Below are 24,935 nucleotides of genomic sequence, written 5' to 3' on the forward strand. Positions count from 1 at the left end.
CGACCACCTGAGGTTCTTTAACGTGCACCCAATTCTGAGCACACGGGCCTTTAACATTTTCGCCTCCATCGGAAATGCAGCCGCCGCAGCCGGGATTCGATCTTGCAACCTGCGTGTCAGCAGCCGAGTACCTTAGCCACTAGACCACCGCGGCGGGGGATTATTTTTACGTTGGAACCTATAATTTACGTCTGGTACAACTTAATGTCATGTCACTCGAATTCACGCACGAAGAATGTTTCAAAGATGTGTCCAATATAATTTAAAAATTACAGAAAAGTGTCTCTGCGTGCTACCAGCAACGTTACCTTTACTGTGGTAGAGGGCATCTCAAGACGCGTACAGACATTATTATGGCAGAGATTCAAAAATAAAGTAATCGAGTTTTTATTTTAACTGGTGGGAATAAGTGGATGAGTAAAATGGGTGAAGTCAACACCTTCCTGCGAATAGTCGATAGCCACTTTGAAATTTCTGAAAAGCAGCCAAATATAATCACTGCGCCGCGATGAAACCCGGCGCATTGAGCTGGGCAAACCAAAATCTGCGTGTCACTTAGCGCACGTACAATTCACTCCGAAAACACCCGTAATGAGGCTGTTTCCCTCAAATTGAGGAGCAGGATAAGCGAGATTCCATAAGCGGTCATGCTGCAGGAAACTCTTGTCGCAGAAGGAAGCATCTAGATTTGCAGATGTGCGGTTGATAACACAAAGTAAACACTGTCTTCACTGTAGATGTTTTGAAATTAATAATAGATGCAATCTTCAATATCTGCGGTTTAACGTCCCAAAACCACCCTATGATTATGCGAGATGCCGTAGTGGAGGGCTCTGGCAATTTCAAACACCGAGGTTAAAACGGGCACCCAAATCTGAGCAAATCGGCTAACTTAGTCAGATTTCATAGCACCACGGAGGCTACCAGTGGCCCCTTTTCAGGAAATTTTATTTGGCTATGTACTATTCGAAGCGAGCCTTTAAATTAGCCCATTTGACTACACTGCTTATTTCCACTGGTTAAACAGTTAATTGTTTTAATATTGTAATTACTGTCATACCTAATGTTAGTACGCATCTGAACGTACCTTCTGCCAAAGTAATGGGAACGCCGCAGATAGCACGCAAATACCTCCTTTGTGTAATTTTTCTGTAATATTGGGCACAATCTTCAAACACCGTGTATATCAAGCTAACTGAAAAGAATCGAGAACAACAAGGCGTGGACGGCAGAGCTATTAAACTATCACAAAGGGGTGGTGATCCACAAAATACAATAGAAAAACGCATTACGTGCAATATAAAACATTCTCCGCAATTCAAAATGAGCGCTTATGAGAATCTAATACGCCAAGCTACAAACGCGAAAGCGGGTAGTGAACACTGGTTTGTTTAGAAGCTCATAGATATAGCAGATGTTTCTTTTCACAAACATTTGTTGCAACAAATGTCCCTATTGAAAGCAATCTACACTATAGACGTGCATATATCCATGCGGAACCAGACGCCTCTCCTTATGAGAGCTGCCAGCTTTAAATATGGGGCAAGCTCCCCTATAGTTCTCATCACTGCGGAGCACATCCAAAAGTGTTTATTTAGGCAACACCGCACGCTAGCTGGTACAGCTTGAAATGGCGATTATTCGATTGGAGCAGGCGATGATATTCAGCCTGTGGCTGCTTTTTTTCAATGTTCTTGCTGATGAAGTCGAGAATCATCCATGTTTTTACACATTCATGAGTAAGTACGGCCTACTATCCGGTTAAATAGACCAAAAAAGACAGAAATCCAGGTGCTTGAAATTCTCATAAGTGTGGATTGAACGAAAAAAGTCACTTGGTCTAGTAGGTGTGTGTTTTCTGTAGGATGAAGAGAATAAGTACGGTACCGCACATTTGTGCTATTTTTGGTATTGGAAATAAAGTGTTGCCATGACACAAATGACAAGAGAAACTTCTGTAGATTTTGCGCAAAATTTTTTGTCTTGTCAGCATAGAAACTAAAAGATACTTCTTTTAGTCCCATAATAGCATCTCTCATCATAGTTAGTGCAGACGGAAAAATCGGCGCAGGTGTTTTAAGAGAGACGCGCAAAGCCTAATAGGGGATGAAGCACAGGCATGGCGCTATATGATAATGAAAAGCTCTGTTCGCCTTACCCGACGCTGTGGAGAATATGTTCGGTAGTTTTCCTTTTCATAGAATGAGTAAACATCAGTTTTTTGCAGACATTATTTATTACTTCCTGACGTCCACTCTGATATTGTGATCGTAAACTCTTGGAGTCTACATAATTTCATTCCGAGATTCTCGACGTGGAATTTAAAGCAAATGGAACAGTTCGAAAAAATTACGGTGTTTGTTACAGCAACTATTTGCAAGATGACGTTAAATTGACCTAATTACTGTACGCACATTATTTATTTTTTCATAAAACAAACTTAATCTAACATTGAACTCTGTGGCCGTGGCTATCAGCTGGTGCTCCTAAAAAGGCGAACATACCTGAAATTCCAGCTTAATCAGCCCCTTGGCCACCCCTCGCTGAACGTGGATTCAACAGAACCACGCACAAGAACTCAACGCTGTTCACATAATGCCACGCCCAACTTAGCATCAACGACTGTTCTGACATATTGAATCCTGTCGAATTTTTTTACATCTACGACTTAGCTCTGGCTTTCGAACCTAGAGACACATTCGATAACAATATCACAAAGCAATCCTGGACAACCTCAGCTACTTAATAGGGGTTACAAAACACTCAATTACATTAGACACTTTTTATGCGCCATTGTTTTTTTTATTTTTAAGAACTCCGCCCTTATGCATAATATTATGCGATTCAAAAATACAGATCCAAGTTTGCTTCACGTGTAAAGTCAAGCAATGAGCGGTAGTGGTGTCAACAAATCCAGTGGTCTTACATACCTCCAAACCAACCTAGCGTACATCCTTCTGGGCACAGGTCATACACCATCGCCTTGAAGGGAACACCTCAAGACATAGTATTGTCTCCACCACCCCCTCTTTTTTAAAAATTTCGCTGTGCTTCCCCTCCCTGCCACCACCAACGACTGTAGTCGACGACTACGGGACCTGCGCGCTGCAGTGCACTCCAGCTACATCTGAATGTCTGGAAGGACGGAGGGCGGAAGAGTGGTCATCGCCCTGTCACCTTGGTGGCAATAAAAAAATGTTACAATGGTTATTTGACCCCTTGAGCCATTCCTGATGAATGGCTCAAGGGGTCTTTTAAAGCAATGCAGGCTACACCAGTATGAAAAGCCATACCAAAGTGTGGAGAGCGCTGCTGACGCTATGCTTGTGTTCTCTTCGCCAGGCGTCCTTACATTACTCGAGACCTTATAACAAAAGAAAAAAAAAAAAACTCGGCAGGTCCCACCTACCGGGGAGTCGAAGTTACGCGAAGCATGCGGAGGGAAGGTGACCGTGTTGCAATTTTTTATTGAGGGACACGTCATCAAATGACGCTAAATATATGTACAAATGTTGCACGCACAGACATATGTTTAATAGTTGCAGATGTTTACATAACCACTTTTTTGCACTTTCGCATCGATGTCAACTTGAACCTGCGTATAGCAACACCAGAAGCTGATATGAAGCGCTGACGCTCGCGAAGATGCTGGCCTTGGGTTCCTTTCCATCCGCACTGCACGTCACCGCCCTTGGTATACAACTCAGCTACGCATCAATCCACCATCGAGGCCAATCCGCGAGGCCCAACAGATCCCCCACCTTGGATTCTTCGTGCCTACCCAACGCCGAGCCGACTCCGCTTCGGTTAAGCTTCGTACGATGGAAGACCAGGTGGGTCGTGTCGCCCGCCGGGTCTCCAGTAAGTGCGCTGGCATACTATGCAAGGATGCACTCCACCTTGGCTATGCTTTTGCAACCAATATAAATCTCACTTCATCACCACCTTGCACATACGCAAACGTAATGATCAACTACAGGTCATCCACTAAAATATGATCATGCGGGTTTTAATCCACCCGAAGAACCCACGGAAAGACTGGCGCGTTTTCGAGCGCTAAGGAACTCCGATAAGCCAACCTCGTCAACCAACAAACGCATTATGTACAGACGCATCCGGGTAGCCGCCTCTTAGACCGGCTACACTTGAAACACGACAACCATGATGATGAAAAGGTGGAGGTGCGAGAAATCGCAAGATGTGTCCTCCCGGTTTGACACCTTCCTCACAACGTTTCCAGAGCAGGCCACGTACGCCATCGCATGACGTGCCAGGAGCGTTAGAGTAGCACTTTGTTCACCCAACCACGTGAGTTACGTGCGCATTGCAGTCGTACTCGACACAAACATTGTCCTTTGACCACGAGGTCATTGAGGTCATCACATATTCTGACGCCCGATGGCAATGTAACTTGTACCATGCAATAATGCTGCAATATTAAAGGTTGTATTATCAAGGTTGTATAATGACTGCCTGTGTTTGTAAAGCATGAACATCGTTTTCACTAAATTTCGAAGAAGATGCGGGGCTGCGTGGTGTGACACCTGCTTGCCCCTCAAACAGCCTGGGTTCGATCTTCACTCGAGCTATGAAAATTTTGCCTTTTGTTTTGTTTAGATCTTTGTTTTTTGGTCATGCAAACAATGACTTTTTGTTCACAATCAACGACGCCCTTACAGACGCCGGAATTTCTGCAAAACAAATTTTTTCACGCCATTGCGTCGAAGTCGCTTCTCCCCAAGAAGTTGCCGTATTCTCTGACTACAGAGTTTTGAGCACTTCCGCCAATTCCATAAAGCTAGCTGCTAGTTTTTCTGTATATGACATTAGGGTTTGGTGCTATCACATTCATTGTTTCGCCCTTGTTGCAAGCAATCCCTTTTTTCATCGTTTATATTATTCACACAATTAAACAACTACGCTTGCAGCTAACAAGTCTGAGCCATTTCTACTAGCTTGCGTCGATGTACAAACACTGCCACAGTGTTCATTGAATCTCTTTAAAAAAGCAATAAATAAAAATGCTCTATAACATGAGACGTAACTTATGCCTTCATCAAGTTTCATGTGAACTAGTTATAAAATAAATATTTAAAAGCGAGTGAAAACAGGTGTAAAATATTATCTTGCGCGCCAGCATTTCATCACCTGAACGTCAATGTGACATCACAAACTTTAGCCCTTCTTTGCGAATTCTGGCCACAATAGTTGCATCTAACTGCCTTATATTTGCTTTCTTAAGGTTATGTGTTCCTTAAAACACAATGAAAGTAATATTTGACGGCAACAGATGGTTACACAGAACGTGAAAGATACTGCTCTGTTATGTCACATCACGTTTATTTGGGGCGAAAACTTATGTGACGTCATCACCTGCGCTTTTTACGTGCATTGTTACGCTCATCGTTTTCGGGCAGTAACAGTGGTGATCTTAGTATTGTGATAATGTAACTTACTTAAGCCGGGTGTTCAAAATTAGGCTTTATAATTTTTCTTAAAACTCGGCACTGAAAAAGACATGACAACCACCTTTGCAGGTAACCTATTTCTTCAAGGGGACACAAATTCAGACACTAAACTTGGCTGTCAGTGACCCAATCAACAAAATTTAATAGCAATGAAATTTTTGGTGACTACAGAAAGCAGGCAGATTTGAACTGAAAAGTTGGAGGCAGTCGCGTTTAGGCTCAGTCACACTTTAAAGAATTATTTTAGTATGTCTGTGCTCCGAGATATTCCTCGCCAACGTTTTATTGTGCTTTGCATAAGTGCGCATCTAAGGAGGAGCATTGCCGTGAAGCTCCTTCCCGATAGGTCGTGGCAGTTGCGTCGAAGGCATAGTCGCAGATGGTATCGGTTACCCTTTTATCACCGGCTGGCGATAGCAAGCTATTACTGTTCGTCCGGTGAGGGAGGAACATGGCGCCCATATTCACCGCCTAGCATGCTTAATCACGCAAATCGCAATAGAACTTTGCCACAGGATATGTCGGAGCACAGAAACGCTATAATAATTCTTCCAACTTTAACTGTGAAGAAACGTGACTCCCTCTTACTTTTCAATACAAATAGGCATGCTTGCCGCAGTCACTGTAGAGTTATTTATCTAGAATATTTCTTCCAAGTGTAACAGTGTAGAAACGAGTCTCGTCAACTTTTCAACACAAGTATGCATGCTTGCTGCAGTCACAGAAAAGTTAATTATAAAATCTTGCGTAATAGGGCCACTGACAGCCATAATTGCTGTCACACATTATGTCGCCTTTTCGTGCTTTACATGTTGTTTCCACTGCTGAATTTTAAGAAAACTATAGAGCTTAATTTAGAACACCCAGTATACGAGCAAGCTTAAATTTCTCTTCAGCGTCCCTTTTAGAAGTGAAACGAGCATATCAGAACAATGCTGCACAAGTCTAAATAAAGAAATAGTGCCATGCTTACAAGGCCACATAGCCACCTGCCCTTTATTCTATTGTGTTATCCTTAAACACTCTTTCTTGGCGTACCGTGTCAGCAAAAATAGTGGAATTCCTTTGGACTCTCATGAAATATACTTGGCTCCTTGGGATTATTCAGGCTCATATTCTCCAAACTTTTCCTGAGCCGGACTCACTCGGGCTCGAACTCACAAAAAATTTCTTCAACCAAAGTTACTGGAACTCAAACTCACCCAAACATTACTATGCACAGCTCACGTGAAAAAAACGACGCGTGTCTTAAAACTTCAAATTGTGGGCCGTTTTCGCGTCTCCCAGGTGATAAATATTGATTGATCAATACCTGGGGTTTAGCGTCCTAAAACCACCAAATGAATATGAGAGACGCTGTATTGAAGGGCTCTGGAAATGCACACTACCTCGGGTTCTTTAACGTGCACCCAAATCTGAGCACACCAGCCTACAAAATTTCCACCTCCATCGAAAATGCAGCCGCAGCAGCCGGGATGTAATCCTGCGACCTGCGGTTCAGCAGTCGAGTATGTTAGTCACTAGACCACCATGGTAGGACAAGTCACACTGGTGTTAAATGCTGAAGGGGATATGGCAGTTTCAGGGACCGAAGAGGTTTTCATGTCAACAATTCTTCAAGCGCGAGGCGTTGCGAGCCCAGGGAGTTAACGAGCCGTCTGCCGATGCCTCGCGCCAGCGACTTTATGAGCGAAGTTCGTCGCTGCACATCACACAACTGCCCTTCCTCCTCCTTTGAGCACTCTTCGACGACAGGCATCCAGTGGTGTGCGAAGTTATGCATTCATTCCTTGTGCTCCGAAGGCAGCCGGCTTGTTTTGCCTCGCTTCAGAACATTCAGTAACTGCGCTTTCGTGCTTTTACACGTACGTGGAACACATGAATTGCGGAGTGATACTACTGATTTCAACCTTATACGGAAAATGATGGTGACACATAACACCCTGCTAAAGGGTTGTAGTTGTCTTTGATGAATCAAAGCACGTGAACAACAGACGTTGAAGTGAATGGCTTAAAATAATTTTAGAAAATACTTACAACACTTGAAAGTGAATTTAAATCATAAGGCTTTTTTACCACCAATATAGCACTCCCTCGTATTAGTCTTTTATATCCTAAACAAAGCCATCCTGCTGCTTGGTTTTTGGTATATTTAAACTGGAACCTGCAAGTGGAACTCTGTGACAAAACCACAACAACGAATGCTTTCGCTGATGCAGGTCCCCGTGCAGACAAGTGTGGGAAACGTTTTGCTAAATCTCATAAGTGGCGACATCACCTGCAAGGTGTAAGTATGCCTTTTCTGTCAACTTCCACGTGGTTAAGGGGACAATAAAGACAAATTAACTTTTCGTCAGTGAAAATATAATGTTTAGAAATGTATAAAACATCAATATTACCAACAGCAACCCCCTGCTAGCCTAGAAAGTGAGGAATTACACGGCAGCACATGCGCCACAAATGGGGACATTCTAAAGTGATCTTAACGATGTCACACCATCTGACTACGAATAATCAAACCAACTGCAGTAAAAAAGAATCACACCTTCTCCCCGGAGTGAAAGATGATGAGTGGGGCAAAGTTTCGGAGTGTTTTATTGGTAAACCGTGAATCGTTCATCCGCACGTCTGTCCATCCATCTGTTCATGTGTCTGTCCGTTCGTCCGTCCGCTCCTTCACAGTGAATCAACGAAGCAGTCACCTACGAGCTAAGAAGGACAATCCCCAGCTTTAGTAGCTTCGCCCCTAAAAGAATCTTCTATGCTTCAGAACGCGCAATACACTGCTGCTGTACCATTTCTAGTTGGTTCAATGAAAAAGAACCATCTGGCATTACTTTCGTGAACGGTGCGAGTGGTGGAAAAGTTCCGTTTTCGCCTGGCTGGACTGGAGATGGACGGGTGATGCCATTCAGCGCGGCTCTGTTTGCTACAACGCACGACACTCAATAAACAAAACATCGGTTGTGCGTCGTTAATTCTACATCTACATGAACTCAGGCAAAGCAGATACCACTAGTTCGGTGAAAGTCATAAGCCAGGCGAACCGCACTCTTTTCTTTTGATTGCGATCGTATTCTTAGATGTCAAATCTTTTTCCTGTCTCAGAAGCTCGAAAGATCTGCAGCAAGGCGCTGTCACGTTGAGTGCCGCAAATGTCAAGTTGCCGGAGTCATAAAATATATTGCGCTTTCGGCCGAAAGTTCTAACCGGCTGATGGTGTGTCAGTACCGCGCGGCTTATCAAATGAAAAGCCCACTGTCGCACTTGGTTAGCATGCCGCCATTTTATTCCCAGAGACGTGCCTACTATGACGATGCGCTTTCGCTACCGGTCTCGCATGATACTTGGTATCTAGTTTTAGGGGCAAAGCTCATAAAGCCATCGGTCTGTCCATCCCTTGTATTTATCGTGGCACGAGACCACCTAGTTGTACGATGTGCGCTATATTGGGGTAGGAGGGGGCAGATGGACGGGCGGATGGACAGACAGATAGACATATGGACGGATGGACGGACATACATACGTACGTACATACATACATACATTCATACATACATACATACATACATACATACATACATACATACATACATACATACATACATACATACATACATACATACATACATACATACATACATACATACATACATACATACATACATACATACATACATACATACATAAATACATACATACATACATACATACATACATACATACATACATACATACATACATACATACATACATACAGAAAGACAGACAGACGAACGGACGCTTCACCACACTCATCATATTTCAGTCCGTGGATATACTGTGTATGCTTTCCATGGCCAGACAATTTGCGTCCACGCACTCTGCCCAGCCGGCCATCAGTGATCTTGCTCGCTGCTGGGCTTTGCTCTAACAGCCTCAGAGGTCGGCATAATTCAATCGATCATCCCCTTCCCCCGCTGGAGACCGCTTCACTGACACGCGGCGGTGATGCAACAGAAGTCTTCATGTTTGAGTTTGTAGCGGAATTTCTTCCATTTTCTTCATTGAATGATTGATATGCGGGGTTTAATGTCCCAAAACCATCATATATTATGAGAGATGCCGCATTGGAGGGCTCCGGAAATTTCGACCACCTCGGGTTCTTTATCGTGAACACAAATTTCAGCACATGAGCCTACAACATTTCCACCTCTATCGACAATGCAGCCACCGCAGCTGCGATTTGATCCCGCAACCTGCGGGGCAGCAGCCGGCAACCTTAGCCACCAGACCACCGCGGCGGGGCTTCGATTGTTTTCCTTCAAGCCTTCTATCAACGTTCTGATGGCTCACTCCGCTAAACCATGTGATGTGGGACAATAGGGCGCTGTAGCCAAGTGTTTTACTTGGTTTTGAGTTCGGAAAATGCACGAAGGAAAAGCCGTGAACGGAGGTCGAGTATTCGTCACAAGTGTACAAGGTTGATCGAACATTGCAAGAATAGCCTTCAGGGCCTCCACTGTCACTTCTGCTGTTGCACATTTCATTGGAACTGCTTCTATTCACTTCGTTTCGGAATTCACAACAATATCATATGACCTTTATAGGAACTGCATAGTCGGCGTCCAACCGGCTCCAATTCCCTCCTAACATGGGCCATGGTACAAGTGTTTGCACGGTCGGCATCACCGCAGCCTGTACACAGGCAGCACATCCATACACTAATCGCTCAATCTTATCACCTACACCCGGAAACCAAAAACAGGGGTCTTGGAATCTTCATGGTAGCCACGCCTGGGTATGTTTCTTGAATCATGTCAAACATTTCTTGGTTTAAGCCGTAAGAAAATCGATCCGTGTTCCCAGTAGATGAAGTCTTGGTAGTAGGTCCGCGCAGCCTTCTTGGAGGAGCACCGGCTGAAGCGGATCGGTTCGACAGACAAAAATTTCGGCAAGCCTTTCTCAATCCAGAATTTTCCCTTGTCCAGCAAAAAATTCGTTTCCGTAAAATGAACCACATATCTGACAATAATCTTTTGTTTTTTCAAGCATTCTGGATGCAGGGCATGCTATGGTAGATTTTCTGTTCTTATAATGTCTAGTTTGTTCGGTAATGGCTGGTGACTTAAAGCATACGCATTTGTGTTTCATGTTCCCTTGCAATACTGGCTTGTGTATTTGTGATTGTCTAAGAGCCCACCATTAAATCTTTGCCGTGGTCATGGGAGGAACGGCGTTTACCAGGTTAAACCATCCGCCAAAGGTTCATGATCGGTCACCATAGCAAAGCGATTCCCATATAAGTTGCTCTTAAATCACAACTCACCGAATACAAGAGTCAATGCTTCCTTTTCTAACTTGGAGTAGTTCCATTTCGCTTTGGAGAGAGTTCTGAAGCGAAATCCAACAGAATAGTTTGTTCCATCGATGCTGTGGGAAAGCAGTACCCCCCCCCCCCCCCCCCAACAACAGGTGAGGCATCGCATTCAAACTTGAAAGGTTTGGTAGCGATGAAGTGTGTCAAAACCTTTGGTGCTTGTATGGCCTGCTTAGCCTGTCAAACCGCTTTCTCGTGTACCTGTGTCCATTTTCACGTCGCTCCGTTAGCAGATTGTATAAATACAGTGCAAAAGTTTGTTAAAATATTTGCATAATAGTTGATTGAGCCAAAAAATATTTCAGTTAGCTGACCAACTTGGGGGCTGGTGCTTGGAGCACTGCTTCATTGTAGTCATCATTCGGTTTGAGCCCGTTAGCATCAACTCAATGTCCAACAAAGCTGACTTCTTTTCTAAATTTGCATTTCTTGACGTTCAGTCTGAAACCATAGTCACGTAAGCACTGCAAAACGTGCTTTAGCAATGACGTGTCACTCGCTTTTCGGCGACTATGATGTCACCGAGATAGGCTTGTACACCCGGAAATACCTTAAGCAGAGAATACATTTGCATTTAGAAGATGTCCGGAGTGGAGCTAATTTGAAAATGAAGACTCTTTAGGCAACATAGGCCCTTGTGAGTAGTTATGACTGTCAGCTTCTTCACCTCGTCGTCCAGGGGCAGCTGCTTGTGCGCCTGAGTCAAATTTAGTACACTGGCTGCTTCACCACCATTCTGTCTTGGGCATATGGTATGCACACGAGGTGGTTGGTACTGTTCAGTCACTGAGGCCTTGTTCAGTGTCAGTCAAAAATGTCCATAAAGTTGAGTCGACCCATTAGTCTTAACGACAAGAACCACTCGTGTCGCCCATTTTGCTACCATAACCTGGGATAAAACACCGTCACAAGAGATCGGTTCAAAGCATCAGACAACTTAATTGTCAAAGCGTATGGCACCATAGTGCTCTAAAAAAACGAGGCGTGGCTTTCTCTTCCAGGATCAGTTTCACGGCTGGACCTTTGTACACATCGCGAAAAAAACATCTTCGAACTGCTTCCTGGCTCTTCCTGGCTCTTCCTGGCTCCTGTGTTTTTTTTTCACGTGTTGAGGTTTGCGACGACATTTGGCTTCATTATGGTAACTCCACAGTGGATAAACGCCTTGATCGTATTCCTTGCGCATAGCGCTGATCCTGGTGTATCGACGACAACCATAGTGCCCTGTACGTCGTGCCAATCACAGATTTTTCAGGTGAAGTTTTCTGACCACTGGAAGTTCTCCCAAAAAACATGAAAATCTGTGACTGGTGCTACTTGGAGGCGGCCTTCTGCTTTGATTCTGCTCGAGCCGGCTCATCGAAGTAACGTTAACAGGTGACCCCATATCGATTACCATAGTAATAGTCTCTCCATCCCAAGTATTATCTTTGAAAATTGGCTTAGCCATGCGGCCATTACTCGTTTTATGAGCGAGTATATTAGAGGGCGTCTTCTCATCTTCAGAGCTATCACAGGCTGCTGCCGACAGGGTGTAAGCTCTATGAGGTTTCTATTAAGCTTTTCTGGGCACACCTGAGTGACACGTCCACGTTTATTGCATCAGCGGCATACTGTAAAGACGTGATAGCATTGTTCGGTGGAGTAGCTTCCTTGCCACAACTATGCCATGGTGTCATGTATTCGGCCTTCTATTCATCTTTATTGGGTCTATTCTGCCGCATAAAAAGGATAGATGCTGCTATATTCCACAGATTGCATGCTTCTAGCATTTGCAGCGGCGTTTTGAGCTGAAATAGCGAAATCCTCTGCCTTCGTAAGCATCGATCAGCGTTCTCAGAGTCAGCAAATGTCTCCCACCTTCATCTTACACTCGATTCGCTATAATATCAATCGTGCGAGAGACGATCTAAGATTGCATTTTCCACTAGCTGCCATCTTTCGGCAATAATTTTGCTCTACACAGTCTCCTTTTTTTGTGATCATGGAAAAAAAGCATCACTTCGGGCTATATCGTTGACATCCGGAGCGTAGTATACCTCGAGGTACTTAACAGCGTCGTTACAGTTCAATGCGTTGATTTGCTGCAGATGACAATGTCATTAAACCACTCGAATCACGTTGTCCGGTAGCGATGCCACTAACACTGCTTGTTGCTTTGGCACATTTTTATGTCCCGGGCTTCAAAGTACGCTTCGAGGCGAACTCAAAACGTCGACCACGTTTTTTCAAACACTGTGGCTGTCCCACTTTTATGGTACTGCGGGTCCAGGACTCGTGCAGGTTCTCGTTGTCCTCGTAACCACTGCTACAATACACGACACTCACCCAGCAAAACATCTGCGGTAGTTCCTGGGCCTTTTTCGTCCATAGGGTGTAAGCCAACCTCTATCACTACGCGGCGAGTAAGGTCTCGCGCCTGGGAGTGGGCAAGTTTGTGGGCGTTTGTGGCCGCATGCACGAACAGGCGCATAGACGCAAGGACTCTCAACAGGCAGACGCATGGACGGACGGAAGCAAGAACGAATGGACGGACGGATGCTTCACCCCACTCTCCATTATTCACCCCGTGGATATGCTGCCATTTTTTTGCATAAGTCAAGACAGCCGCACTCACCCCCTCCTCCCCCATTTAATCAACGAACCGGCCTGTCTGGTATTGGTGGTGTTAATGACTACAGGCGATGAGTAGTCATCGGGGGTAGGAGGGTAAAGGGATGAAAGGCGCTGCCTGGAGAGCCACCGTTGTCGTTTGGCTACAAGAAGCTTGCCGGCTTCACTGTGGCACTGCTGCTGATGGACCCACGGATAATCAAGTTTTCCTTTTGCTGTAATACTCCTGTATAAAGTTATGTTGTTGAATTCGTCCAGTGGTGAAGGCGTCTTCTTCTGGAGCCCTCGAAGACGGTGGGGATCTCCATCACGTGGCTCAGGCCCCACCTCGCTACGCTCGCAAAGATCATGTCCGAACACCACTCAGTTGTGAAAAAACTTACTGGCACAGTCGACAGGACCGCTGCACCCTATACAACCACTGGAGGAGATTCTTTGGTCACGGAGAGTCAAGGACTACCACCAATGTGTTTTCAAGCACTGAGGAAGCAGCAGACAAAGCCTAACATCTCATGCAGAGGATGGTGAGTGCCGGAAATAACCGACAGGAATCAAGCGAGCCACAAGCAGCCGTCCCTGCCAAGACCAAACAGAGAGGCTAGCTAAAGAGTGGACGAGCTGCCGTCCCCATTGCGAAGCCCACAGATGAGCACTGTCTTAATCTAACACATTGATCTCCACCAACCCCAATGATGATAGCGTCTCTCGTCGTCGTATACCCAATATTCTACACCATCCGCTCCCCAACAGTGACAACTTGTAACGGAGCACACTAAAAGGAAAGCAGACATGGGTTCCGAGCACGCAATGCTCATCAGTACGAGTCTTATGTCAGTTGTGGTCAAATCATTCGAGTTTCTTCTGACACCTGGCCTTCCGGCCTTGTTTACGATTCTTCTTTCGACCCGTGTCTTTGAACGCGTTGACTTTGATAAGCCTTCATTGTCGCTGAGCAATTTTATTTCACATGAAAAATCGCAGGTAACACTCTTCCAGAAGGATCTCTTGCAGCTAGTTTTTGAGAAACCCTTTCCTTGGCTTTCTCTTCCTTGCTTCACTTAGGCCCCGCCGCAGTTGTCTTGTGTATAAGGTACTTTACTGCTTACCCGCAAGTTGTGGGATCTCATCCCAGCTTCGGTGGCTGCATTTTCGATGGAGGCAAAAATACTGTAAGCCTGTGTGCTCACATTTGGGTCACGTTAAAAGAGCCCAGGTGGTCGAAATTTCCGGAGCCCTCCACAATAGCATCTCTCAAAATCATATGGTGGTTCCGAGACGTTAAACCACATATATCGATGATTGCTGCATTTACCTTCCAAGCATCAGCCTTCTGCCTCCGCTTTTGTTTGCCCTGTTCATTCGTTGCTGCGACGCTGTTACGGCATTTCGAAACTTCGCGGAAACAATATGTGGTATACACGTTTCTATCGGCTTCTGTAGCTTTCTCAAGCAGAAGACGCTTTCAGCAGTGCAACAAGCTTGCTTTTCTATCGACATGCCCCTTCTTTCTTTTTTGTTTTTTTCTCACTTTGTGAACTGTCCCTAAATATCCTCAGTCAGGCAGTCATACGCATGGTGATGAAGACTTAATAACATCTGAGTCAGCCAGCTTCACTTGTACGCAATGATGGAAGTCTGCCATGTTTTCAATCACGGGAATGCCTTCAATTTCAAACACCGTTGTTGTTGAAGACGTCTTGTCAATGGTTTTATGGGCATCGCACTCTGGCGACAGTTCTGAAGGCGTGGTCTAGATATTTTTAAACAGTGGTTGCGCTGCACGGGCTTCTTGAATACTATTTACTGCCGTTAAGGTAATAAGCTGTAGGCTTCCAGTGTGTTAAAGAATTCATCGTGAGGCCAACTCGTCTCACATCTGGGCCACCAGATTTCTATCCAATAGTCATCAGCTAAACAGTGGTCCCGCAGAAGAATAGAGTACCTCTCTTTCTGCATTCATTTTAATGTGTTGTTTTAATGATGTCAAGGGAGCCTGTCGAAATTTGAAGATTTCTGTGATCTTATAATCTGCCCTCAACGTTCTTCAAATATATCGCCCTGGTAAATATGCGCTTTCTCCATCTCAGCTTCCTGATTGCTCCAAATGCAAATCTCAGCTTCCGAATGTCGCAAGAGGCTCACACAACTAATATTCGTGTATCTTCGAGAAATCATGTTCTACGGTAGAGGTGACTGGTACGATTAGGCTTGCACATCAGCTTTTTCTACGGCGACATCACAGAAGCCATCGACGCTACGACTGTGGTGAAAATGTATGAAGAACACTCCATCTCACCTCTAAAGGTACTTTGTTCCGGGTTTCACGGCACCAAAATGTTGAGGAAAGGGCGAGCTGCCATTCCTATGGGAAAGCCCATCGATGACCTTTTCGTTAATAAACACGATGATCGACACCCCCCCCCCCTCCAACGAGAGGGGTTGCGAAGCAGGGAGAGTTTCTCCGGAGGCAAAGGTTTAAATTAGTACAAGGAATCCACGTACCTCAACCAAATTCGACGTGGTTTATTGACACTGGACGTCAGGGAAGCTCAACAAACGTTAAACGCGGAGTGCCGAAGAGCAGCAGGCATCAACGAGCCAATATCCGGCCATGCCTTAGCTCGCGTCTGGTGCTGCTACTAACGTAAGTGCTTGTGCTTGATTGCTAGTGTCTTCGGTCGTTGCCTTTCCTTCACACACACGCGCGCATGTGCGCGCGCACGCACGCTTATATATATATATATATATATATATATATATATATATATATATATATATATATATATATATATATATATATATATATATATATATATATACAACTTGAAGGGAAGGCACGACAGGTCCAGGTATTTTCTATATTGAATGAACTTTCAGATAGCACATTTGAAAAGGAAATCGTATTTACTAACGTTTCAGCCGCGGCACGGCCTTCGTCAGAGTAAGTAGGTATGATACAATGCAGCCGCTTTTATAGGCTCACGCGATGAACTTTCGGTAGAGCAGCTAGGACAATCAAAGTAAAAAAAATGGTAATCTGTCAGAACCTTGTGTTGACATGACTGACATGTGACGGGTGCATGAATATACAAGTTTCAAATTTCCTTGCGCATCGACACGTGGGGCACAGTATGGTTGGCAGGACATGTAAAAGAGCTCAGAGGTAAAGAAACCACGGTTGACTAATATACAATTTAATATACACTAAAATATTTTACTAATCTAAGAAGTCGTGTTGTTATAGTGCGAGGCAGGTGAGCTTTCCTACGTTTTCATTGATACCTGAACGAATGGTGTTAAATTTGTGGATCAAGAAGGATTCCCTCACTTCCCTCTCGTGATTTGTCTTGAAACCGGACTGAATAATAGTGGCCCTAATTTTGTCGAAACCATGGCCAGGCATGCTGACGTGCTTCGACAGCGGTAGATTAGGGAGGCTTACGGCATGTGCACGGTGATTATTAAAACGAATACTGAAACTTGTCTCTGTTTGACCTATGTACTGAGCTCTGCATGTTGAACACTCGAAAAGATACATGACGTTGATACTATCACACGTGTAGTTCTCATTTATCTTTAAAGAAAAAGTGGACGATGTACTTAAAACTGTTTTAGATGTCGTCATGTGCGCGCACACTTTGCAACGTGGTTTGTTGCAGGGATGACAGCCTTCATGATGTAAACACGTGGTTTTAGATGAGGTTAGTAAATCGCGACGGTTCCGCGTTCGTCGGTAGACCACGCCTGGTTGTTCTGTAAAGATTCCTTTGAGCCGCTCGCTTTGTACTAAAATGTTGATATGTTTCTTTAAGATATGGTTCACATTTGGAGCTCAGGCCGCATGTGTCCAAACTAGATTAGTCCGCGAACAATCTTTTGGTGTTTTGTTAGTACTCAGCAGGTCTGAACGGTCGAGCTCTTCTGCACGTTTGATTGCGTCTGTGATTATGCTGACCGGATAGCTCTGTTTTTCGAGCACGCTCCGAAGTTGTTCGCAGTGGCGGGAAAATTCGCTGCCATCAGAGCATATTCTTTTGAAACGGACTGCTTGGCTGTAGGAAATACTAGTTTTATTGTGTTTCACGTGACTACTACTAAAGTGAAGATATTGCTGCCTATCCGCGGGTTTCCTGTAAAGATTAGTTATCAGCTTCCCGTTACGTAGAGTGACCATGACGTCGAAGATGCTTATGTCCACAGATGAATACGAGTGCGAAAAAGAAATCGCCGGATGAGCGCTGTTAACATCTGCTATGAAAGAAAGAAGTTGCGATTCACTATGGTGCCAGATTCACTATGGTGCCAGACAGGAAACCCACGGATAGGCAGCAATATTTTCACTTTAGTAGTAGTAACGTGAAACACAATAAAACTAGTATTCCCTACAGCCAAGCAGTCCATTTAAAAAAATATGCTCTGATAGCAGCGAATTTTCCCGCCACTGCAAACAACTTCGGAGCGCGCTCGAAAAACAGAGCTATCCGGCCAGCATAATCACAGACGCAATCAAACGTGCAGAAGAGCTCGACCGTTCAGACTTGTGTACTAACAAAAGACCCAAAGATTGTTCGCGGACTGATCTAATTTTGACACATGCGGCCTCAGCTCCAAATGTGAACCTTATCTTAAAGAAACATTTCAACATTTTAATACAGAGCGAGCGGCTCAAAAGAATCTTTACAGGACAACTACGCGTGGTCTACCGACGATCGCGGAACCTTCGTGATTTACTAACCTCATCTAAAACCACGTGTTCACATCATGAAGGCTGTCATCCCTGCAACAAACCACGTTGCAAAGTGTGTGCGCACATGACGACATCTAAAACAGTTTTAAGTACATCGTCCAGTTTTTCTTTAAAGATTAATGGAAACTACACGTGTGGTAGTATCAACGTCATCTATCTTCTCGAGTGTTCACATGCGGAGCTCAGTACATAGGTCAAACAGAGACAAGTTTTCGAATTCCTTTTAATAATCACCGTGCACATGCCGTAAGCCTCCCTAATCTACCGCTGTCGAAGCACGTCAGTATGCCTGGTCATGGTTTCGACAAAATTAGGGCCACAATTATTCCGTACGGTTTCAAGAAAAATCACGATAGGAAAGTGAGGGAATCCTTCTTGATCCACAAATTTAACACCATTCGTTCAGGTATCAATGAAAACGTAGGAAAGCTCACCTGCCTCGCACCATAACAACACAACTTCTTAGATTAGTAAAATATTTTAGTGTATATTAAAATGTATATTAGTCAACCATGGTTTCTTTACTTCAGAGCTCTTTTACATGTCCTGACAACCATACTGCGCCCCGCGTGTCGATGTGCAAGGAAATTTGAAACTTGTATATTCATGCACCCGTCGCATGTCAGTCATGTCAACACAAGGTTCTGACAGATTACCATTTTTTTTTACTTTGATTGTCCTAGCTGCTATACCGAAAGTTCATCACGTGAGCATATAAAAGCGGCTGCATTGTATCATACCTACTTACTCTGACGAAGACCGTGCCATGGCCGAAACGTTAGTAAATACGATTTCCTTTTCAAATGTGCTATCTGAAAGTCTGAAAGTTCAGTTCATTCAATAAATAAATAAATATATATATATATATATATATATATATATATATATATATATATATATATATATATATATATATATATATATATATATATATATATATATATATATATATAAATATAAGTGTGTGTGTGTGTGCGTGTGTGCGCGTGACGCTAGATGCGGGAGGCGTGGCCTGGCTCATACGCCATGTTGATTCCCAAGGCACTTCTTCTTCGTCGGCTTCTACCAACCATCGCTACCTTTTTACGTCGCATGATTTCCCCTCTCCCCGAAAGAATGCGCGAGCTAGAATCTACAACGCATGAACAAGTGAAGTCTTATAATAAAAAATAATGCCAGGAAAGGCAGTATTTCCATGTCACACGGTGGTTCTATTCACTTCCAAAAAACGTTTCCAGGAAAGGCAGTCCGGTGATATCTAGGAGACCTCAGGTGGGCGACGTTGGCTGTTGCGTTCTGGATGGCATAACCACACCCTGGAGATCTGCACTGGTGGTTACATGGGTTGAGTTCTTGCGAGGAACGGACGAGACTCGGAGTCCCTGTAGCATATGTTCGCATGTTGAAGGCGTCGAGTTGTGTGTCGTGGCGGGAACAGACGGCGTGCTTTCAGTTTGCGTGTGCGATGGTCACAGCTGATGAAATCGGAATGATGTCTTGGTTTCTGTGTTGTACAGATGGGGCCTTCTCGTCTCTTTTGTTGTTTTTTGTGGTTTCGGAGCTGTACTCGTAGGCGCAGTCTTGATCTCTTGCACCAAATGCGTTTCTGGCGCCGATCCCTCATGCGAAGATGCCTCACGTCTTGAATTTGTTTTAAGAGTCTTATTTTGCGTCGTTGTTCTTGTCGGTGTATCCGTTGGAGTGTCTGCGGTTCGTGGATTAGCTTTTGCTGGCGTTGCTTATATTGCTGTAGAACGTATCACGGTGGCATCCCTTCGTCAAAATCGCGCTGGTTTTCTTGACAACTTGTTGTGGTGCCCAGTCAGCAGCTGGTAGTCTGTGGGATGTTGTTATGTAATTCGGGCAATGAACATAAATCTTCAGAGTTGGTACAAAGTTCTTCAAGCGCTTCTTCTACCCTGTTCACTACCAGAGGCTCTTGCGCATTGCAACGTGCGACGTTCGATGCGTCTGAGCTTTAGGTGTTGCTTCGACTCTCGAGTGTGTATGCACCAGAAGGCGATACACGAACACGTGCGGCAGGAGCATTGCTCGAGAGGGTTTTTTCCCGTTGCGTTAGCTCGTCTATCGTAAACACGGCGTCTTTATGAGGCAAACGATGAGCGTCAAGAGCGTTTGAAGAGCCACGTGATTGAAATCTGGGTGGTGGACCACGTACGCGAGACCAAGAATGAAGTGCATTAGGTGGGTAAGCAACGTCTCGTGTCGTGTGCTGGAGCGACGACTTTGAAAACACCGGCATTCGTGAAGAGGAACCTGGTGGGAAGCTATCTTCTTTGAGAAATGAGTGTGGACTGTGACGACCGATTGTCGTTGTGTGCAGATGGTCGGTAATGAGTAAGTCTTTGTAGTCGTTACAGCGGGCAATCATCTCTTCACTGATCTTTCGCCATGAGTTGTCGTTTTCGAATATGTGTGTCAGGTAAAATTTATATGCCTCACCAGAGACGTAGTCAGTGAAGTTGGTGATCATCTCCTGTTTTGACCATGATGCCGCGGTAGCGTGGAGCTCGAACAGGTCGAACCAGTCCTGTACAGGAGCATAGTCTGCTGATATGGTGTACTTGAGGATGGGAAGGTCAGTCGATCATTCCGTCATGATGCTCGTCAATGTGTACCGCTAGGTTTGGTGGTTCATTTATGGTCAGGGTGTCTTTCGAAGAACCTTGTTGATGATGTGCAACTGATGAAGAGGCTGGCAGGTCCCCATCCATCCCGCCTACTTGTGTGACGCTAGATGCGGGAGACGTGGCCTGTCTCATACGCCATGTTTATTCCTAAGGCGCTACTTCATTGGCTTCTACCAACCATAGCTACCTTCTTACGTCATATATATATATATATATATATATATATATGTGTGTGTGTGTGTGTGTGTGTGTGTAAGGTAAGTAAGTAGTGACTGAAGGTCGAGGCTGATGACGAGGAAGTGAGAACAGAATAAACGTATCGTATGAGCCAGGCCACGTCTGCCATTAATCATAGCGTCACACCAGTCGACAGGATGGAGACCTGTCTGCCCTTTCATCAGTCGCTCAGCATCGACGCAGTTCTCCGCAAAACACGCTGCCCACAAACGAACTACCGTATGAGCGCCTAGCATCACACATAGATCAGCATCATGGCAGAAACATCTGCTGAACTTTACATCCCCAAGTACACCGGATCAGCGAATGGTGGACCAGTAGAAGACTGGTTCAACCTCTTCGAGCTCCATGCCACCGCTGAATCTTGGTCCGAACGGGAGATTATCACCAACTTCACTGACTACATCTCTGGTGAGGCTTTCAAATTCTACCTCACCCACATATTTCAAAACGACGAGTCATGGGAAAAGATCAAAGAAGAAATGGCCGTTTTTGCTTTAAAGAATACAATGACGACTACGACGAAGACTTGCTAATAACCCACCATCCGCAGACAACCGCACTTGGTCGCCACAGTGAAAGGCAGTCTTCATGCATTGACTAACCTGCTGTTTTTTCGTCGCGTGGATCTTCGGTCGCTCACAACGACCGCCTCGCGTCTCACACGTCCACAAATGGTCAGAATGAAGCGGAGAAGCTCGGAGCATACTCAGTCAAGCCCAGGACCTACAGTTCAGTTTCACGCGCCAGAAGAGCTCGCATCGTTCCTTCCAAGTAAAATCTGACCAAACCGATCCTTTCGCAGTGTCGCCGTCGAATTCCCAGCCACCTTAGAGCCCAACCCACACAGGAGGCTCGGAAAGATCAACTCTTAGGCACTGCCCTGTGCCAGAAGCGTTCATTAGGAATGGGGTTGCAAGAGCCTCAGCAGATTTTTCTGCCAATTCTGGCGCACTATCTTCATTACCTCACACAAATCGCGAAACCCCAACAAGTATCAACTATTTGCTGGTCACGTCAACCTACGAAGAAACGTGGGCTCATGTTTCCATAGGAATTCCACTTCGTCAGATAGTGCAACATCAGCAATGTCAACAAATAGCACAAGAGGAACATCAACAGCTTAAACGGCCACACGAACAACGGCAACGAACAACTAAAACTACATCGCAAGGATACTTGCGACTTAAAGAGTGTCGTGATCAACAAACACTAAAGAAAAGACTGATTCCGCATCTGAGCTATCTTCGCACAAAGAAAAGCCAAGAAACTTTTCTGCACCAGCGTTCAAGATTGCGCCTTCAGTCTGAGCATCCGCACCATCACCATAGAAAACTCCCCGAAAGCCACAAAACAACCGCTTGGGCTCTGCAGGAACACAAGCAGCGCCTAATCAGCCACGATGAACGGGCACGCAAACTGCACGCATGGCGGTTGTATGACCCACGACAAAAATGCGACGCCTACGAAACATTCAATCCTGCAAAGCGTTCCAACCTCATTCATTCTTTGCAAGAATACCGGCTGTATTTCCATCTGCTTCCACACTCAAAGCATGTTTATGTTATCCAGAGCGTAACAGCCAGCCTCGCCAACCGGAGCTGTACTTGATAACGCCGGATTGCTGCCCTCTCTTGTGAAGACTTTGTGCGATCTTATAGTACTTCAAGGTGATGTGCAACTACGGCCCTTTTCGATGTATTTTGTTTTCGTTCTAAGACTGCTCATTCATTATGCATTGTATTATACAACACACGCATGCTTTCGGTGGAGGGGGAATCGCGTAACGTAAGTAAGTAGTGACTGAAGGTCGAGGCTGATGACGAAGAAGTGAGAATGGAACAAACATAGCGTATGAGCCAGGCCACGTCTGCCATTCATCATAGCGTCATATATATATATATATATATATATATATATATATATATATATATATATAGGGACGCGGCAGCAACGAAGTTCATGTCAGTATAACTCATCCCCTGATGAAGGGAGGTCCCCTCCCGAAACTGTTGGGAAATAAATATATTTATCCTTGTTGACAACGCTCCCGTTGTGCCATATCCCATACCTTCACGAAGACTAACTGGCCCATTGAATTATTACTCCCACTATATATATATATATATATATATATATATATATATATATATATATATATATATATATATATATATATATATATATATATATATATATATATATATATATATATGAGTGCGTGCGTGTGTAGTGTGAGCGCATATATCTGTTTTAATACTAGCTAGTGCCAACATGAACAAGCGAGTGTTCGGAAGCGCACGGCCTTATTCATTAGAAGCCTAATAACATGAATTGGCGAACGAAACAAAAGGAGCACTTCTACTACAATCGAAACTACGATTTGCCATATCTCAAAATACTCTTGCCCAGGTATTGCTTCGTTCTGCAATGAAATGAACGGTATGCGAGTTTCGTTTTTGATGACACAATGGAACTCAATGGAATACTTGAAATCGGCCGCATGAGTCGCAGCATAGTTAACTCTACAACTGATCAGTGATTGCAGTGTAGCAATGCAGCGCAACATTGCTAGCACCTTTCGGAGAGTCCCGCTAGAAATGTGCGATTCCCTTCTTTCACCTAGGGCTCACTATACAGGTTCTTCACCTTGAAGTAAATCTGATGTGGTCCGCTCAAGAGCCTCAATGTTTGTGGTCACAGTGCAACTGTTTCCGCTGTTTCGCCAGGGAAATCCTTTACGCCGACGAGAGTCAGGTGGTCCGTAGCTGATTCTCTCTCGCCCTCGACAAAGCAACGCAATCCATTGCCTACATATAGAACATCACATCGCCAAACGAAAGTGCTACATTGACCTTATCATAGGCGTAGCCATTTTTGCTTTTTCGACCACTGTTACCAGCACCCGGATCATTTTATGGTGTTGCGAATTCTAAGCTTGTTATTCGCAAGGCGTTCAGAGCCACGGTGAACGTGGTCTGTGCTTACGTTTCCCGGACAAGTGCTGCATCTGCGAATCATTCTCCAAGCTTCAATTTTATGTTAACAAAGCCCAAGATATAAAGTGTAAGTGTCGTTAGTAATCTCCTTGTTCGAAGCCAAAGATGGCTAACCACAGCCTCTTTTTTGCGCAGTGCCTCCAAGTGCGAAAGTTGACCCTTTGAGGATAATATCAAAAACAGTCGATACTTCATGTAGCGTACTAATAATATACTCGTCAGATCGAGCTTCCCTCTTTTTCAAAATTACGTTCATCAGTAATCTCCTACGTGATTGAGCCTATTCCATCACAAAGCCATGGCGCTTTGAACAGCCGGACGACGAATGGCTTCTCTTCGAGAATGACATCCAAGAAACAGACTCTGGTTACACGACAAATGGGATGGCTACTAATATATAGTGTCACATACGTGTTAACGTCCATTTTACTATCGGCCTCAGAATGAAGAGGTGTTTTTGCGTGATTAGCTAAGTCAATTACCATTAATCTTCTATGATAAAAATAGCATCCATGGCTATACGCTTGAAACGTTTCAGCAGGTCAGTTGAGATTTGAATCTCGACGCAAGTTCTTTATTTCAGCTGCTTTCTCCCCAACGTGCCTATTTTCGTTAGCTTGAAATACTCACGTTATTCATGCTATAGCATAATGAAGCTGGATCTGTCTTCAACAAGTCGTGTTTTCTCTTTTTCTTTTAGAATGACATGCAGATGCAGGGAAGATATTTCTCTGGCTATGACTGCTTTGAAACCGTGTACGGTGACTCGGATGGCTCGAACTGTCTAGATTCCACACTGGTAAGCTCGAAAATTTTAACACCTCATATAGTGGTGGTTATGTGCAAGCGGCATTGTAGAGG

At 44.5% G+C, this 24,935-nt stretch overlaps 1 protein-coding gene across 1 annotated transcript in view; it reads left to right on the plus strand.

Moving 5' to 3' along the window:
* The first annotated feature begins 1,511 nt into the window (after positions 1 to 1,511).
* The window catches only part of LOC119171485 (uncharacterized), a 52,462-nt gene continuing 29,038 nt past the window's right edge, over positions 1,512 to 24,935 (plus strand). Inside the window, exons 1-3 of the mRNA XM_075891986.1 lie at positions 1,512 to 1,739; positions 7,688 to 7,755; positions 24,775 to 24,873. Of these exons, the coding sequence (XP_075748101.1) occupies positions 1,631 to 1,739; positions 7,688 to 7,755; positions 24,775 to 24,873 (276 nt within the window). The 5' untranslated portion in view covers positions 1,512 to 1,630. The remainder of the gene's footprint in view (positions 1,740 to 7,687; positions 7,756 to 24,774; positions 24,874 to 24,935) is intronic.

The sequence above is a fragment of the Rhipicephalus microplus genome, chromosome 4, assembly GCF_043290135.1.
Source record: "Rhipicephalus microplus isolate Deutch F79 chromosome 4, USDA_Rmic, whole genome shotgun sequence".
Taxonomy (NCBI): Eukaryota; Metazoa; Arthropoda; class Arachnida; order Ixodida; family Ixodidae; genus Rhipicephalus; species Rhipicephalus microplus.